Source organism: the organism of the source record quoted next, unplaced genomic scaffold (genome assembly GCF_019419815.1).
Source record: "Pyrus x bretschneideri cultivar Hongxiangsu unplaced genomic scaffold, Pyrus_bretschneideri_v1 Contig2, whole genome shotgun sequence".
In the NCBI taxonomy this organism is placed as follows: domain Eukaryota; kingdom Viridiplantae; phylum Streptophyta; class Magnoliopsida; order Rosales; family Rosaceae; genus Pyrus; species Pyrus x bretschneideri.
This window is the reverse complement of record NW_025999501.1, coordinates 2,113,716-2,129,819: the sequence shown is the minus strand read 5'-3', so window position 1 is coordinate 2,129,819 and position 16,104 is coordinate 2,113,716. Positions and strand designations below refer to the sequence as shown.

General features: G+C 38.6%; 2 protein-coding genes across 7 annotated transcripts; both read left to right on the top strand.

Annotated features, from left to right (window-relative positions):
* The first annotated feature begins 1,604 nt into the window (after positions 1–1,604).
* Positions 1,605–9,508, top strand: LOC103959044. 3 transcript variants are annotated; one of them, XM_048583082.1, is made up of 10 exons: positions 1,605–1,791; positions 2,583–4,023; positions 5,028–5,216; positions 5,400–5,495; positions 5,589–5,742; positions 5,862–5,994; positions 6,074–7,834; positions 7,947–8,663; positions 8,827–9,054; positions 9,238–9,508. In XM_048583082.1, exons 2-8 carry the CDS (start codon positions 2,655–2,657, stop codon positions 8,370–8,372), a joined length of 4,128 nt encoding a protein of 1,375 aa, XP_048439039.1. In that variant the 5' UTR covers positions 1,605–1,791; positions 2,583–2,654; the 3' UTR covers positions 8,373–8,663; positions 8,827–9,054; positions 9,238–9,508. The 3 variants fall into 3 exon arrangements, with proteins under 3 accessions (XP_048439039.1, XP_009369657.2, XP_009369656.2); XM_009371382.3 differs by lacking the exon at positions 9,238–9,508 and having other exon boundaries at positions 2,586–4,023; positions 8,827–9,229; XM_009371381.3 differs by lacking the exon at positions 9,238–9,508 and having other exon boundaries at positions 8,827–9,229.
* An 831-nt stretch (positions 9,509–10,339) lies between these two features.
* On the top strand, positions 10,340–15,531 carry LOC103959043 (phosphatidylinositol transfer protein 3). 4 transcript variants are annotated; one of them, XM_048583079.1, is made up of 7 exons: positions 10,340–10,619; positions 11,475–11,629; positions 12,476–12,574; positions 12,709–12,885; positions 13,683–13,781; positions 14,246–14,488; positions 14,907–15,531. In XM_048583079.1, exons 3-7 carry the CDS (start codon positions 12,491–12,493, stop codon positions 15,324–15,326), a joined length of 1,023 nt encoding a protein of 340 aa, XP_048439036.1. In that variant the 5' UTR covers positions 10,340–10,619; positions 11,475–11,629; positions 12,476–12,490; the 3' UTR covers positions 15,327–15,531. The 4 variants fall into 4 exon arrangements, with proteins under 4 accessions (XP_048439036.1, XP_048439038.1, XP_048439034.1 ...); XM_048583081.1 differs by having other exon boundaries at positions 10,343–10,619; positions 12,476–12,565; XM_048583077.1 differs by lacking the exon at positions 11,475–11,629 and having other exon boundaries at positions 10,343–10,619.
* Positions 15,532–16,104: the final 573 nt, after the last annotated feature.

Here is a 16,104-nt window from a genome sequence, read left to right as displayed (position 1 = left end):
TATAGCAACAACAACACTTGGATGTGCAAGATGTTCCCATCCACTCTAAAAGGACATGATATGAGGTGATTCTCGGAGTTACCAACCCGCTTAATCGACAACTTCGAAATTGCAAGCATCATTGCAAATACATTATCCATTTATCACGATGTCGCAAGCGCTACGAGGCCATATTTAACATGGAGTCTCAACCAAAGAGTGAAAGTCTCAAAAATTACCTACAACGTTTTCGTGTGAAACTAGTTGAAGTGAGAGACTAGATGACAAGCTTGCCACAATGGCTTTGAAGCAAGGCCTCTACATTCACTTGCTTCTCTCTTAGAAGCTGAATAATATAAATAAGACTGTGCCACCCTGGTGTAATACTTCGATATAGCCAATGTCATTATCGACTGGGATGACAGAACTCGAAATAGGAATTCCTTCTCGGATCACGATAGGAGGTCCGTGCAAAAGAGAGAGAAAACATGACACTCCACCTCCTTCTCAATATATTCTCTAAATTCTCATTATATGTATATGTTCACATGTCATTAACACCAATATATCAATAATAAAGAAATCACCCACCAACTTTGAATTCAGTTGAAATCAATAAAATTTTGTAACCTAAAAAGTAAACGATCCAATTTTTTTTCTGTTGAAAGTCAACATGCATTTACATGGCTCATCTAACAACAACTTTGATAATACTTGTTCTAGCTTGCATTAAGATTTCAATGAACATATACAGAAGTTTTGGTCATTACAAATATAGATGAATATCCAACCACCCTCAACAAATGCCATCATGGAATGTAAGGCTATAATAGTGTTTTTACTCAGTAATTTTTCTCCAAATTTAGATTTTTGCTCACAATTTCTAATTTATTATAATTAATTCAAAAACTTTCTCTCAAAAAAATAATTAATTAATTTTTTGGCTTTGGGCTCTAGTCTTGATTCACGACATTGTTCATTAGTCAACTTTAAGTAATTTACCAACAAACAAGGAATATGAGAGGTGCTTTTCTTTTTCTAAAATTAGGGACTACATCCCCACGCGTCTTGGTTACGCGTGTTTCACACTCGATGCCTCACTCCGCTTTAAAAGCACGTGAATTGTACTCCCTCCATCGTCCGAATGACTTTCCTACCCTCACCATTTCGAAAATATTAAACCCGTTCCATCCGCGAGTATTGAAAATAAAATTTAAAAAACTGCACAAAAATCCAAATTAGGATCCAATTGATGGACCAGAAATTCCCTCCGTCAACGTGTCATATTAGTGGGCCCAAGGCCCGAATCCAAGAGATGTCTTTTGAGCGTAAGATACATAGGTGTGAGTATTTACACGTAAGTATACCCTTCGACTACCGTAATCCACCGCTAGCAAAATCCCAAATATACCCTCGTTTGGGAAGCCAATCCTGGTCAAATTAGCAGAAAGAAGGGAGGGCGATTTGGGAATTTCACGAAACGATAATAAACTAAAATAATGGGTAGGAAAATAAAAATTGCCGGGAATAAAATAACGGTGACCGGGAGAAAAGCCCGGCCGCGAAGGCTTTGATATTTCCTATATAAACCCGTCACCACGCCTTGTATTCTCACATATCACGCTCTCTCTCTCTCTCTCCTCTTCCATGAGGTGTCTTTCTCTCTCTAGCCAAGCTAGCTCTCTCGCAAACCCTTACCCTACAGACTACAGAGAGCCCTCCTCCGTCTCCCAAATTTATTTAAATTTGGTTAAATTAAATAATTTTTTTTTTCCATCTGATAAATACACGACACGAAAGCTCTAAAAAGAGGTAAAAATTCTGCCCAATATATTTTAAATTTTAATTTTTTCGAATTTTATTTTGGTTGATGCGGAAGACCAGTAGCATGAATAATGGGATTGGATTAAGGACTGAATGTTTAGGTGGGAGTAATTAGATGAATGCAAGAACATTTTGATGAACAAATTGTGGATCTGTTTGGGTGGAGGGGGATTTGGGGATTTGTGTTGGGATTTTGGAGTCTTTGGTTGTTGATGATGAAACCCTAGAAACGAAATGCTAGGTCTGCTGGTTGGGATTGGGATTTCAATCTGAGTAGGCAATTTTGAATTTAATTGGATCAAGAACTGGGTTTTTAGATTTGGGTTTTTTTCTTTCTAGTTATTGTTAGGGTTTCGTGTATGCTTATTCTGCTAGGTTGTAAATCTGTAATATATGCTTATTTGACTATAAGTGCTGTTTGGAAAAGCAATTTATGCATTTTGAATTACAAATAAATTTGTGCAATTTATGTGTTAATATGATTTTATTTCATTTTCTTGTATTCGTTGCGGATAAATGTTAATTTGAGCATGATGCGTGTGTTGTGTGTATGTGTGTCTTGTGGTTTGGTTACTATTTTTTTTTTGTTACTGGGTCGCTTCTTATACCGTTGTTGATTGATTGCTTACCTTAATTTGGCTTGTATGAGTCACTTGACTTTTAAAACTCAGTTTGATTAATCTTTTGATATCTATTGGGTTCCATTTAATGCACGTGTTTATCCTGTGGTGTTTTCGTGTTGCCTAACTGATTGCATTTCGTTTGAATTTTTTTCGTGGAAGGGAATCACAAAATCGTCCAGTACAACCTTCTTGGAAATACGGTTTAGTTTGTATGTATTTACATATGAGATGGGTTCTCGAGGAAAGTTGTTATTTGATCTCAATGAACCCCCTGCCGAGGATAATGAAGAGAGTGATAGTGCCCTCAGCTTCCAGCCGCAAAAGGCACTTCCTTCTACAAATCCCAACACTACTGAAGTGCTTGCAGTAGCAGCCGTTGCACCAAGAATTGTTAATAATCATGCTTTTTCACATGCATCGTCTGTGTCAGGTTTTCAACCTTTTGTTCGGCCTAAATACGCTTACGGCTCTGAAGGTGATGCTGATGAGAAGTCAAGAGATAATAATCCCAGAAATACATTAGTATCTGAATCAAGTAATGATGAGGACATGAAACCTGTACCATCTTTAGCTTCTGCTTCTGCAAATGCTCCATCTGTGGAAAGAGAAGAAGGAGAGTGGTCTGATGATGCTGAGGGATCTGCTGAAGCAGGTGGAAGTGGCAGTTTGCATGAACAGGGTACCACTTTACAAGTACAAGGAAAATCGGGAGGGATTGTTGGACGTGTTTCTGGTGTTGCTCCAGATAGTAGTTCTTGCGATATTAAAACTTCAGAAGGTCTCAAGGATGAGAATAGCAGTCGTACATCTTTAGGAGTAGATAATGATCAGAATAGTAACAGTAGCCGCAACTCAGACGGCAATGTTAAAGGTCAGGCATCCATGGATTGTCAGGACGAGCCTGGCTTGGTTTTGAAACAAGACAAAGTTAAAGGCATTGAAGCAACCCATGCACTCAAGTGTGCAAATAATCCAATGAAGAGGAAGATGAACCAGCAGAATGAAGCAAAGCTGGGAAAGAAACGAAACAGACAGACAATGTTCCTTAATTTGGATGATGTTAAGCAAGCTGGCACTGTCAAAAGTTCAACACCAAGAAGACAGAACTTTCCCACACCCGTTACAACTCGCACTTTGAAGGAGGTTCGTACCATTACTGCGCCTGCAGATCGCAATGGGGAAAAGCAGTCACAGTTGATGATTAAGGACCAGAAACAAGTTGATGTTTTATGTAATGAAGGAGGGACTGCTGCAGAGTCCAGTGATTCTAAGTTTGAATCTAATGGGGATGTTAATTATGGATCCCTATCTAGGACGAGAAGGCAAAATGGTGACAATGATCCTTCTGCGGAGGTCTTACCACTAATTCCAAGACAGAGTTCATGGAAGCAGCCCACGGATACAAGGCAACTGAAGAATTCACAGGTTGCTAATAGGAAGCCAGCTTTGATCACTCAAAGCTCCATGGATTCCAAATCTGGAAACAAGAAACTTCTTCCCGCCAAGAAGCAAACGACAATCAGTAACACATACCAAGACACATCAGTTGAGCGTCTTATACGGGAGGTCACTAACGAGAAGATTTGGCATCACCCAGGTATAATGTAATGTGGGTTTTTCTGTTTATGTTCATTACTGTTGAATAGTTGTAATATGTATCCTAGTTTTTTTTCTTTGGAACTTTAGGCCATGTGTGTTGACAGCTTTCCTGATTTTCTTATGTCAGTGATCCATGCCCCCCAATTGTTACATTATGAGACTCATAGCACACAAAAGATTGGAAGGCGATGACAATTATAGCGTGAAATCGAGATTCCAAGTTAACATATTTCATTGATTTTCTCAATTTCACTTTGTAATTCTTATCACCATCTCTTGTGTGCAAATGCTCTCATAGTGTAATGTTCCTTCTATTTTTTATCTCTTTTGTTTGGTGGAGGGGGTAAATGCTTCAATTGAAGTTTTACATGCTTTGATATATTTCTGCAGGCAATATTTTGGTTTTTATTTTCTATTAAACATGGAATTTGGTAAACTGTGATTCCCTATAGCTTTTAAGTAGTAAAAGTTGATATTGTATTGCTCAGGCCCATAAACAGTGGAGAGGATCTCTATAGCTTCATGTGGTGGGTGTGCAATTATCAGGAGGGCATATTGCGAGAATATTCTTCATACTAAATTCATTGTTATTCAGCCAAGATACAGTATTTAAATCTACTGCTAATACAAAGAACAACTTCAAGTTTACTTTTCCAATGCAATTTTACCCGGTTATTGTAGGTTTAAGTATGTGAAGTTTCAACTGTAATCTGTAATTTTTTTTTTTGGTAATACTTCAGCGATTATTTGTTTATTTATTTTCTAAAGCTTACATTTGCCGAAAGCTTGTACAACTTCCAGTTTACGTGGAAGTTCTCTTTGGTTGGTAGGCTGCAACTAGGGTACATGTTAATGGTTCTTATACTGTCATTTGTTTTTTATGTGATGTGTTCTCATAGCCTGGAAAATATATATTGGTCTTTTATCCCTTTTCGTTTAACTTTTGTCTCCCCCCTCAAAATCATTTTTCTTTCCACTGAATTTATATTTTTTGTGCACCAGGGGAGGCTGACCTCCAATGCGTTACTGAAAAGTTTGAATCTGTTGAGGAGTATGTTAGAGTATTTGAACCACTTCTGTTTGAGGAATGCCGGGCACAGCTTTACAGCACCTGGGAGGAATTAACTGAGGGTGTTTCTAGAGATGCTCATATAACTGTTCGTGTAAGAAGCATTGAAAGGAGAGAAAGAGGTACATTCTTCAGTTTGCTTCCACCTACTTTCGTGATACATCTGGGTACAAATTGTAGAAGAAAAAAAAATGAAAATAAAACAGTCTAACCATGTGTTTAGGGTTTTGGCCAGTATAGCTTCTAGTACCTGTGTTTTTTCGTGGTTCTGTCAACCGACTGAGGTGTAACTTTTTGTGGCATAGGGTGGTATGATGTAATAGTCCTTCCAGTAAGTGAATGCAAGTGGACATTTAAGGAGGGTGATGTTGCAATTCTTTCAACTCCCCGGCCTGGATCAGGTCTGATATGTGAATACATTTCTGTCAAATTATTGCATTCGATATTAGTTCTTTTGATATGTTACTTACATCTACTCTTTTTATGTCAAGCAGTCAGATCCAAAAGGAACAATTCTTCAGCTGAGGGTGACGAGGAGCCTGAAATCACTGGGCGTGTGGCTGGTACTGTCCGGCGACATGTGCCCATCGATACTCGTGATCCCCCAGGAGCGATCCTTCATTTTTATGTTGGGGATGATTCTAATGGGTAGTCTATTTGTTTTTCTATGATTTTGGATTATTAGTTTGATTTCCTTTTATATTTTTGTAGCAAATATGCTTACATTTTTTTCCTTTCTCTCCCTCCTTTTGATATTACTTTTCCAGCTTGGTTGATGATGATCATGTTCTAAGAAAGTTACAGCCCAAAGGAATTTGGTATTTAACTGTTCTTGGTTCTCTAGCAACCACCCAGCGAGAGTATGTTGCACTGCATGCATTTCGTCGTCTAAATATGCAGGTGACAAATTTTTGCATCAGCAATGACTATATATTCTGGTTTTTTGTGCAAATAATAATTTGAGTGAACAATTTAACAGATGCAAGCAGCAATTCTTCGGCCCAGTCCTGAACACTTTCCAAAATACGAGCAGCAGTCCCCTGCTATGCCGGAATGCTTCACACCGAATTTCGTTGATCATTTGCATAGGACCTTTAATGGACCCCAGCTATCAGCAATCCAATGGGCTGCAATGCACACAGCTGCTGGTACAAGTGGTGGAAAGAGGCAAGATCCATGGCCTTTTACACTTGTTCAAGGACCTCCTGGAACTGGTAAGACACACACAGTCTGGGGAATGCTAAACGTCATCCATCTGGTTCAGTATCAGCAGTACTACACTTCTTTGCTTAAGAAACTAGCACCTGAAAGCTATAAGCAAAATAGTGAGAGCAATGTTGATAATGTTGCTATGGGATCAATAGATGAGGTTCTTCAGAACATGGACCAGAATCTCCTTAGAACACTACCCAAGCTCTGTCCAAAGCCTAGAATGTTAGTTTGCGCCCCTTCTAATGCTGCAACTGATGAGCTTCTTGCCCGTGTTCTTGACCGGGGATTCATTGATGGTGAGATGAAAGTTTATCGGCCTGATGTAGCCCGAGTAGGTGTTGACTCACAGACACGTGCTGCCCAGGCAGTATCTGTTGAGCGGAGAACTGAACAGCTTCTGGTCAAGAATCGTGAGGAAGTTTTAGGGTGGATGCATCAGTTGAGACTTCGTGAAGCGCATTTATCTGTGCAGATATCGCATCTTCAAAGAGAACTCACTGTTGCAGCTGCTGCTGTCCGTTCACAAGGATCGGTTGGTGTTGATCCTGATGTTTTGGTGGCTCGGGACCAGAGTCGAGATGAATTGCTGCAGAATCTTGCTGCTGTGGTTGAAAGCAGGGATAAAACTCTAGTCGAGCTGTCTCGCCTGTTTATTTTAGATAGCAAGTTTCGTGCTGGTGGCAATTTCAACTTGGAAGAAGCTCGAGCTAATCTTGAGGCTAGTTTTGCCAATGAGGCTGAGATTGTTTTCACTACTGTCTCAAGCAGTGGTCGCAAGCTGTTTTCACGTCTTTCTCATGGGTTTGATATGGTTGTGATTGATGAGGCAGCCCAAGCCAGTGAAGTGGGAGTTCTTCCGCCCCTTTCTCTTGGTGCTGCACGATGTGTTCTTGTTGGGGATCCCCAGCAGCTTCCTGCCACAGTTATTAGCAAGGCTGCTGGAACCTTGTTATACAGTAGAAGTCTGTTCGAAAGATTCCAACAAGCAAAATGTCCAACAATGTTGTTGTCTGTGCAGTATAGGATGCACCCTCAAATACGTGATTTTCCTTCAAAGTACTTCTACCAAGGACGCCTTACTGACAGTGAAAGTGTTGCTAATTTACCCGATGAAACCTACCACAAGGACCCTTTACTTAGACCTTACGTATTTTTTGACATTTCCCATGGGCGGGAATCCCACAGAGGGGGATCTGTCTCTTATCAGAACATACACGAAGCTCAGTTTTGTGTTCGTTTGTATGAGCATCTTCAGAAGTCCTTGAAAGCGTTGGGGTTGGGGAAAGTTTCTGTTGGCATAATCACACCATATAAACTGCAACTCAAATGCCTCCAACGTGAGTTTGAGGATATTTTAAATTCAGAAGAAGGGAAGGATATATATATTAACACCGTAGATGCTTTCCAAGGCCAAGAGCGTGATGTGATTATCATGTCCTGTGTGCGTGCTTCAACTCATGGTGTTGGTTTTGTTGCAGACATCCGCCGTATGAATGTAGCTCTTACTCGTGCAAGAAGGGCTCTTTGGGTATGGATTTCTTCTATTTTATCATTTTTTTTTTATAGTAATTACACACAAGTTTGCACCATCTACCTGCACGTAGTTTGCATTTCTAATATCAGTATGAATCTTTTAACAGGTCATGGGGAATGCAAGTGCCTTAATGCAGTGTGACGACTGGGCTGCATTGATTACTGATGCCAAAGCCAGGAACTGTTTTATGGACATAGAGACTCTTCCCAAAGAATTTCGGGTACCAAGGGTACCTTCTTACGCTCAATTACCAGGAAAGCCTTCTAATATGAGGGGTTTCAGGTCTGCTGGACCAAGGCATAGATCAATGGACATGCACATGGAATCCAGGTCAGGAACACCAGCAGAAGATGACGAGAAGTTGGGTCCATCAGTACTTTCTAGGAACGGAAGTTACCCGCCTATGAAACCTCCATTTGAGAATTCCTTGGACGACTTTGATCAATCAGGTGATAAATCTAGAGATGCCTGGCAGTATGGCATACAGAAGAAGCATGGTCCTGCTGGGGTTATTGGAAGGAGAGACATCTAGCTATCGATTGTTTGTTCTGAATCCTATGTTTGCGTCATTGGAGCTTTTTGGCATTCTTTATTTTTCCAATAGTGCAATTCTTGCTCTTTTGTCTGCCAGAAGGCTCCTGGAGCACTAGCTTCCTGTGCTGATCTCTGAAATGGATGCCATAAATCTGAAAGGCCGAACTTTGTGTCGGCATATGCTTTCAGTTACCTGAGGAGTTTGGCAGTAAGGGGGGCTTGGCAGGGGCTGTCGGCCTGTGCATAAAGTTGCTTTTGCAGACGATCCACCACCTTACAATCTTCAGAGGTAAGATGAGAAAAATCATTTGATGTGCTGAAAGCCTGAAACATGGATTTGTAATTTGAGTAATGCTCTATAGCTCTGTAGTTTTCCTTTTCATATTTTGTATTGAATATCAAATAACTCAGGAATCAAATCGCTCGTGTTTTGATTGAGTTGATGACTTCAGTTGCAGAGATATAAAGAGGAAAGCTTCTGGATGACTCAATAGCTCTGTTCTCTCTCAAGCATACTCACCGACTCCTCCTTCTTTGGCGCCGTGACAAGAGTTAAATGAAGCTATGTACATTTTAGGACGCGCAAAATGCACGGTGACCAAATAGTAGATGAAAGGCGGATGTAAGGTTGTGGTCTGGTTAGGGAAGAATATGTTGCTTTGTCCTCCTGTAGTTTGAAGGTTAGTGACATACATACATGCCAAAAGGTGGCATTTACTACAATCTTCTGTATAGAAATGGTGGAAGTACAGAAATTGTATTAGGAAGAGAAACAATCAATTTGTAGTGTCAACTAACATGTACATAACATCTTTCAGCTGTGGAATCAAATATAAATTATGCTTTATGCTTTTACCTTGCAGTTTCCTTTGCATTTCTGTCCAAAGACCACCTTGGCAATGATGAAGCACTCATTTGAATTTTGGTTCCATTTCTCATTTTCGGAATCGACATGGAGAGGGGGATTTGAACTTGGAACGTATTTTAACATTAGGAAAGCAGTACTACAGACTAAGAGCGAATTAGTTGTTTTCTTTGTTTCTCGACTTTAATTGAAAAATGATGCGGTCTTTTTAACATTACTCTATCATAAAGATCATATTTATTTGTACAATATTATAAATGTCTCCAATAGTATTGGTAGACGCTTCCTCTTCTATAGAGGGGCACACAATGTTTTTATTTATTTATTTATTTTTAACAAACAACATTATCGACATTAAGAGGGTAGGAAGTAGGTTAGGCCTTACAATGGGTTAACGATAATGGGGTTCAAATTTGTTTTTGTCGAGAATCAAACCTAAAACCTTACTTATAAGTGAAGAATAATATTACTAATAGACTATTGTCCTAAGCAGCTGGCAGTACACAATGTTTTCTTTTTTTTTTTTTTTTTTTTTGAGCAAAAAATATTATCTACGTTTAAGGGGGTAGGTTTAGCCTTAGCCTTATAACGGGTTAACAATAATGTGATTCAAATTTGCTGTTAGCGAGGATCAATCTAAGACATCTCACTTACAAGTGAAGAGAAATACTATTATACTATTGTACTAAGTAGCTAGTGGTACACAATGATAGGGAGGCTATATTATGCAACCTCTTTAATAGAGTTACATACCCAATCAATAGAAGTAAGTCTCGCATATTAGAGAAATAATGCAAATATTTTCAGTACAGTATTTTGGTCTACCTAAATAAGGTAAATAACATTTTGCGGAACCTTACTAAAAAATATCCAAACAAACATTTTTCGGTACAAAAATATGATTTCCCTAGCATCAGCGTTTGTGTAAACGTCACACCTACCAATATGTAGTGCTTCAAATTGAATGAGTCTGGGCAATCCGACTTTTAAGCAATAAACAGTCTGATGCGATCCACACGTAAGTAAATGACAAATGGGTTAAGGCAATGAAAATCCAGAGCAGACCAGCTGTGTCCTTAAAACCCAAGCCACAACATTAATATTACTGTTTAAAAAAGCACGTGCTTTTGGACATTCAACCAGATTCCAGCGTCACCCCCTGATTCGATCCAAATACTATTCTTCAAATAAAATCCAAACCGACCGCATCTCCGCCTTCTCTCTCCCTCTTTCTCTCTCTGTTTTTAACACAGTAATTCTTTCTTGTGTTCACAGTTGACCCTTTCTATGGTTTGGGACAGCTGAGGAGCTCCTGAATACTAGTTTATCTCACCGCTTCCTGAGAAGCTCCCCCAAAATTCCTCAATCTGTTTGGTCAAGGTGGGATCTTGTCTTTTGTTTCCTAGATTTATGCCCCTAATTTTTGTGGGTCGGTTTCGATTTGCATTCCTAGTACCTGTAAAGGTTGTTTTTCTTTACCCATGATGTTTGTGATTTGGTGTGTTGGGTTGCATGCTTGTGTTGATTAAATATTAAAATGCGGTTTTGTAATATTTAGTTGTATATGGAGATAACCCATGATTGATTTTTTATTGTTTTATGAATTATTTTATGTGTAATTTACTGAAATAATTGACAAGAACACAGTAGGAAAACCCACACGGTATTTTGTGTCAGCAGATTTCCCATTTGTTTCGGTGTTGGTTGAATGTCGATCGAAACATTCTGGTTAGGTTTTTGGATGCTACTGTGAGGAGAGTGGTGATTCCAATGTTGTCTTGTAAATTAACGGAAAGGTTTATTAAGTTGATTGGTTGAGTAGATAGAGTAATAATTTGGATGAGACCGATACAATTTGAACGGCTGGATAGTTGCGAACAATTGCATTTCAAGTCTGATTTCGTGGACACATAGATTTTTACACGAGAGTTTTGATTTAGAGAGGAGGTTTTGAGTAAGATTTCGGGGAACGGTCAGGCAAACAGTTGTTAGTGGCCTTAGGGCTCCCCTGGTAATAGTGAGGGTTTGCATATGTTGTTACTGGTTTGTATAGGAATGTCAGCATAATTATCTTGTTAGTAGTGATTGCATGCATTTCTTGGGGAATTTCTCCCTCAATAATAATATGTCAAGTGTATTCCTTTCAAGGGAAAGGTTATAGGATTGAATTAGGGACTACCATTATTGGTTGAATCGCAGAAATGTCAAATGACAGAGGTTCCTTTAGTTTTGCAGACAATAAAACGTTTGTTCCAAAAAGGAGACGAAGTTAAGGCAGTCTATAGGAATTTGGTCTTACGATCCCATGTGTTTATGCAAAGGTGGGAAATAGAGGATAATCTCGGGAGAACAAATCCAAGGAATTTTGTTGCTCTTTCAGCCAATAAAAGGTCCATGATAAGTGAAGTGATGTAATCTTGTTGCAATCTACCATAAGTTTTGTTTTTAAAGAATTAGAAAGGAACTCTCAGGAACGTTCGGAGTGATTTGTAAATCTGATAACTGGAGAGCCTAATGCGGTCCTTGACTCTATTAAGATTTTATAAATAGGTACTTGAAATAAAATTTCCCTATACGAGGAAACGAATTGAAAAACATGACAGATGTAACACACCTCCTGACAAAACGGAAACATTTATATAGTACTTGTAGGATGTAATACCTCCTGACAAAATTAAAACTTTATGGAGCACTTGGATCAGTAATTTCACCCCTCTAAAAATGATTGAGGGATTGATGTAACTAGCTTGTAAAAATCTATATACCTTCTGACAACTAAAATGTAATATAAATAAGTTAGAACTCGTACATGGCGAATTTCTGTTAGAATGGATACATGTGAGATGTGCTAGTCATTCTTGAAGCATGCCTTTTGTTTTGTTTTCTTAAGTATCTGTTTAATTGTTTTGATAGCTCGTTCTCTAAGCATGATTGCTTAATCAAGTATTTCGTAGCTTAACAAAAAAGAATTAAGCCCATTAATTGAGTTGACATTTTTGAACAACAGTATAAAAAGGTTTTATCTAAATCATGAATGCCGTATGCTAGTTTCCATAGTGATCAACTAAGAATAAATTTATTCTACACATCCTTCGTTTTGCTATTTATAGGATAGAGAACATGCTTTTTTTTACAGATCTTGCACGTTTATTTATATGTTAAAGAATTGGGGAGGGGAGACTGAAATAGGTACATAACACTAGTACTTACAGAGTCTTTATTGTTGATTTTGCAAGTCTTCTCTGAAAACTATGAGTGCGGGAATAAAGAAATCCCCTTCAAATGGCTCTGAGAAGATATTATCATGTGAAGAGCAGCAGGCAAAGGTATCTCCGGTAAAAGTTCTCCTTATAGCATTCTATACGTGCTTTCTTTAATTTGTGTGAGTCCTGTAAGTCAGGGCATGATGCTTCTACCATTATTGTGGGGAGAAAATTTACATACCCTACAACACTCTTCATGTTTGCAGATTAACGAAGTAAAAAAGCTGATAGGAACATTGCCTGATAAGTTGTCCATCTATTGTTCTGATGCCTCCATCTCAAGGTATCTAAGGGCGAGAAATTGGAATGTCAAGAAGTCAACTAAAATGTTAAAAGATACTTTAAAGTGGAGGTCAGAATACAAACCAGAAGAGATTCCTTGGGTACGCTTCGTTCATAGCCTTATAGTCATAATTCATCCAGATTGTACCTTTTCATTATTCTTAGAACAGGATCTATCACCCCTTAATATTAGCAGCTCTGATTAGTTGTCAAATGAAGCCTGATAATATTCTGCAGGTTGTTCCTTGACCCTATGTTTGGACGTGGGAATTTAAAGTTCCATGAAATTCAGGCTAAATTTATTAGGAATGCACTACAAAAATTAGATAGAGGAACTTGAAATTGACTAGATGCAATACGTTTGAGAGAAATTTCAGATGACACCTTTCCGGTTGTTATTTTGAAAGTCCCTTGTTTATTGTCTTTGGAGTGCATTTATAGGGTTTTATTAGTAGTTTTGTAGTGCTTGAGTAGTTCAAGGGCGGTGTCCATGTAGTGTGTTTTTAACAGTTGAGTCTAAATTTCCTTGGCACTTGACAGTCCCTCATGCAAACATAAGGTTTTTATCTTTGTTCTGCAATGCATCCTGAGCTGGCTTATTTGGTTCTCGTTCAATGCATGCAACAAGGGCCAGTTGACATCTCTGTATTTTGTAATAGTTCATCCTAGGCTCATCAGCAGTCCTTTCTGAATCCAACCCCACGTATCATGTAACTGGAAAGAATTAATAGACCAATTATTAGACTCCAGCATTGCTATAAACTACTTCAAACCCAGGTCCTACAATAGTCAAGTATAGTTCTTGTGGTTGAGGTTGTAGACCAGTTCAAATTCTTGCAGTATGTGGTTACACTGAAGAGGATGTTCTTACGAATTCATCGTTTCATTGCAAATATAGAAAGAGGTAGCTCGTGAAGCAGAAACAGGGAAGATTTACAGATCGAATTATTTTGACAAGCAAGGGAGACCAGTTCTCGTTATGAGACCACGTTGTCAGGTTTTATCTTTGAAACTCTTCTGATACCTCCATGAATATTGTGTATTTTAGAAGTTGTGCTACAATTTTAGTTTAGAATATGTTGCTGGTCTCGCAGAAGCTACATCTGGAAGTTTAGAATATGTTGCTGGTCTCGCAGAAGCTACATCTGGAATCTTATCCTGCTGTAAAACTGTCTGTACTCGTCAACTTAAGTCATCTCACCTAAAATAAAAAAAAAAAAAAAAAAAAAAAAAAAAAAAATCATGTATTGAAGCAGATACCTTTTGCAAAAAGAACTAGTTTGATGTTGCAATAATAAGCATTTTGACTGCATCATTATTGCCAAAATCATTGCCTATATTCATCTTGCTGAAATCCTGTTTATGGGATCTGCTGTTTTGTAGGCACATTTAATGCTCTAGAGATCCAAGTTTCAGGAGAAAACCAATTTTCCTTGTTAACTTTTTGTATTTTTATTGCAGAACTCAAAGTCAACGAAGGGACAGATTAAATATTTGGTATATTGCATGGAGAATGCCGTTTTAAATCTTCCGCCAGGTCAGGAACAGATGGTTTGGATGATAGACTTTGAAGGTTTCAATCTGTCACATATTTCAGTGAAGTTGACACGGGAAACTGCACATGTTTTACAAAACCGTTATCCAGAACGCCTAGGTCTTGCAATACTGTACAATCCACCCAAGTTTTTTGAACCATTCTTTTCGGTAAGTCCTTTTGATGCTTTTTATTCCTCTTGTTTTAACTTTTTCGCTACATCTATACTCCTAGAGGATCATCATATGAAGCTGTAACAGTATTGGTGTGCCGTTATACAGCTTTGGTCCTTGTCATAGATGATGTCTTGTTTTGGGAATATAGTACAATAACCACCTAACTTTGGGAGCCGGAAGAGTGCCAAAGTTTTAGCCTGATAAATTAATAATAATAACCTGTTTCTTTTTATCTTGGGCCATTCCAATTTCCAAGGAGCTGGCCGTTCCCTTTTCCCGGTATAGAAATGTTCCAAATAGAGAGGATCCTAGTCACTTGGTGCTTGTAGATTTCCATTATTTAGGTGAAATCTAGAGCCAAAATGTATCAGCTAGGTTCTTACGATGCGGATAATGTCTTTCTTTGTTACAGATGGTAAAGCCTTTTCTAGAGCCAAAGACTTACAACAAAGTCAGGTTTGTTTACTCGGATGATGTTAACACCAAGAAGATAATGGAGGATCTGTTTGATATGAATAAACTGGAGGCTGCATTCGGGGGAAACGATACTTGTGGTTTTGATATAAATAAATACGCCGAAAGGATGAAAGAGGATGACACGAAGATGCCCACAATGTGGACGAGAGGAAACCCTTCTTTGGCTGCTTCCGAACCTGCTGTTACCGGTGCTGCTCTTTCATTGGATTCTCTCAAGTTAGAACCAGATTCTGATGCTTCTGATAATGAGAAAACTGACGGCTCTTCATCCCAGGGGATAGAACCAGAAGTTGCCTCAGACCACGATGAGCCGGTGGCTGCTAGTACTGGAAATGCTACCCAAGGTGTACATTAAGAATGGCTCAAGGTGGATGATGGTGACTTAACTGATGCATCTCGCTGACCCTTTTGGCTGTCTGGTTAGGTACTTAAAATATATGGTTCCTGTCAACTCTAATCGTCAATTTATTTTGAGAAATTTTGGAGACTCAACGAATGAATTCGCCATTTGAAGTTGGCCGTAACTCCTTCACAATTCAAATAAGAGATTTTTGCACGTATATATTCTTTATTGGCTTAAATGTTAAAATGGCCCCTCTATTTTAGTCATTGGCCATATAGCTATAACACAAGACACCATTTTAACATTTAAGCCTTCTTTCTTTGTTGTGGTTATTTCTTCTTCCCAAGCATTTTCTGCAGAACATGTGAAAAAGTTTTAAAAGCAATGATTGAATTTGATCTTCAACCGGGGAAGGTCGGTTTTCGAGTTGAACTCGTTTCCTCCAAAATGCCTTCGAGTTCGACTCTAACCCGACCTGCGCGCATCGTAATCAGATGGTTATAGAGTCGAATTAATCTCCCCCAAAGTGCTACCTCATGTTCGACAGATAAGCTCACTTTGCGCATCATGACATTTAAGATCTCTCACATCGAAAAAGAGGGGCCATTTGGAGGTCTGACAACCAGAAACTCTTTGAATGCATTTGACATAAAAATTTACAAGTGCTTCCTAACTCAGAGGTGCTTGCACTTGAATTTTTAACAAAATTTCAACGTGTCTACAATAAAAGCATTTCTACAAGAAAATCTTTTGAGTGAAAGTGCTTTCCAAAGAAGCCATCCATAAGAAG

Excerpts from the sequence above, each read along its gene's own strand:
- LOC103959044 (XM_048583082.1), top strand. The coding sequence starts at position 2,655 with ATGGGTTCTCGAGGAAAGTTGTTATTTGATCTCAATGAACCCCCTGCC. Across the intron at positions 5,217-5,399 it reads CATTGAAAGGAGAGAAAGAG|GGTGGTATGATGTAATAGTC; the intron begins GTACATTCTTCA and ends TTTGTGGCATAG. Across the intron at positions 5,496-5,588 it reads AACTCCCCGGCCTGGATCAG|TCAGATCCAAAAGGAACAAT; the intron begins GTCTGATATGTG and ends TATGTCAAGCAG.
- LOC103959043 (XM_048583079.1), top strand. The coding sequence starts at position 12,491 with ATGAGTGCGGGAATAAAGAAATCCCCTTCAAATGGCTCTGAGAAGATA. Across the intron at positions 12,575-12,708 it reads AGCAGGCAAAGGTATCTCCG|ATTAACGAAGTAAAAAAGCT; the intron begins GTAAAAGTTCTC and ends TCATGTTTGCAG. Across the intron at positions 13,782-14,245 it reads TTATGAGACCACGTTGTCAG|AACTCAAAGTCAACGAAGGG; the intron begins GTTTTATCTTTG and ends TTTTTATTGCAG.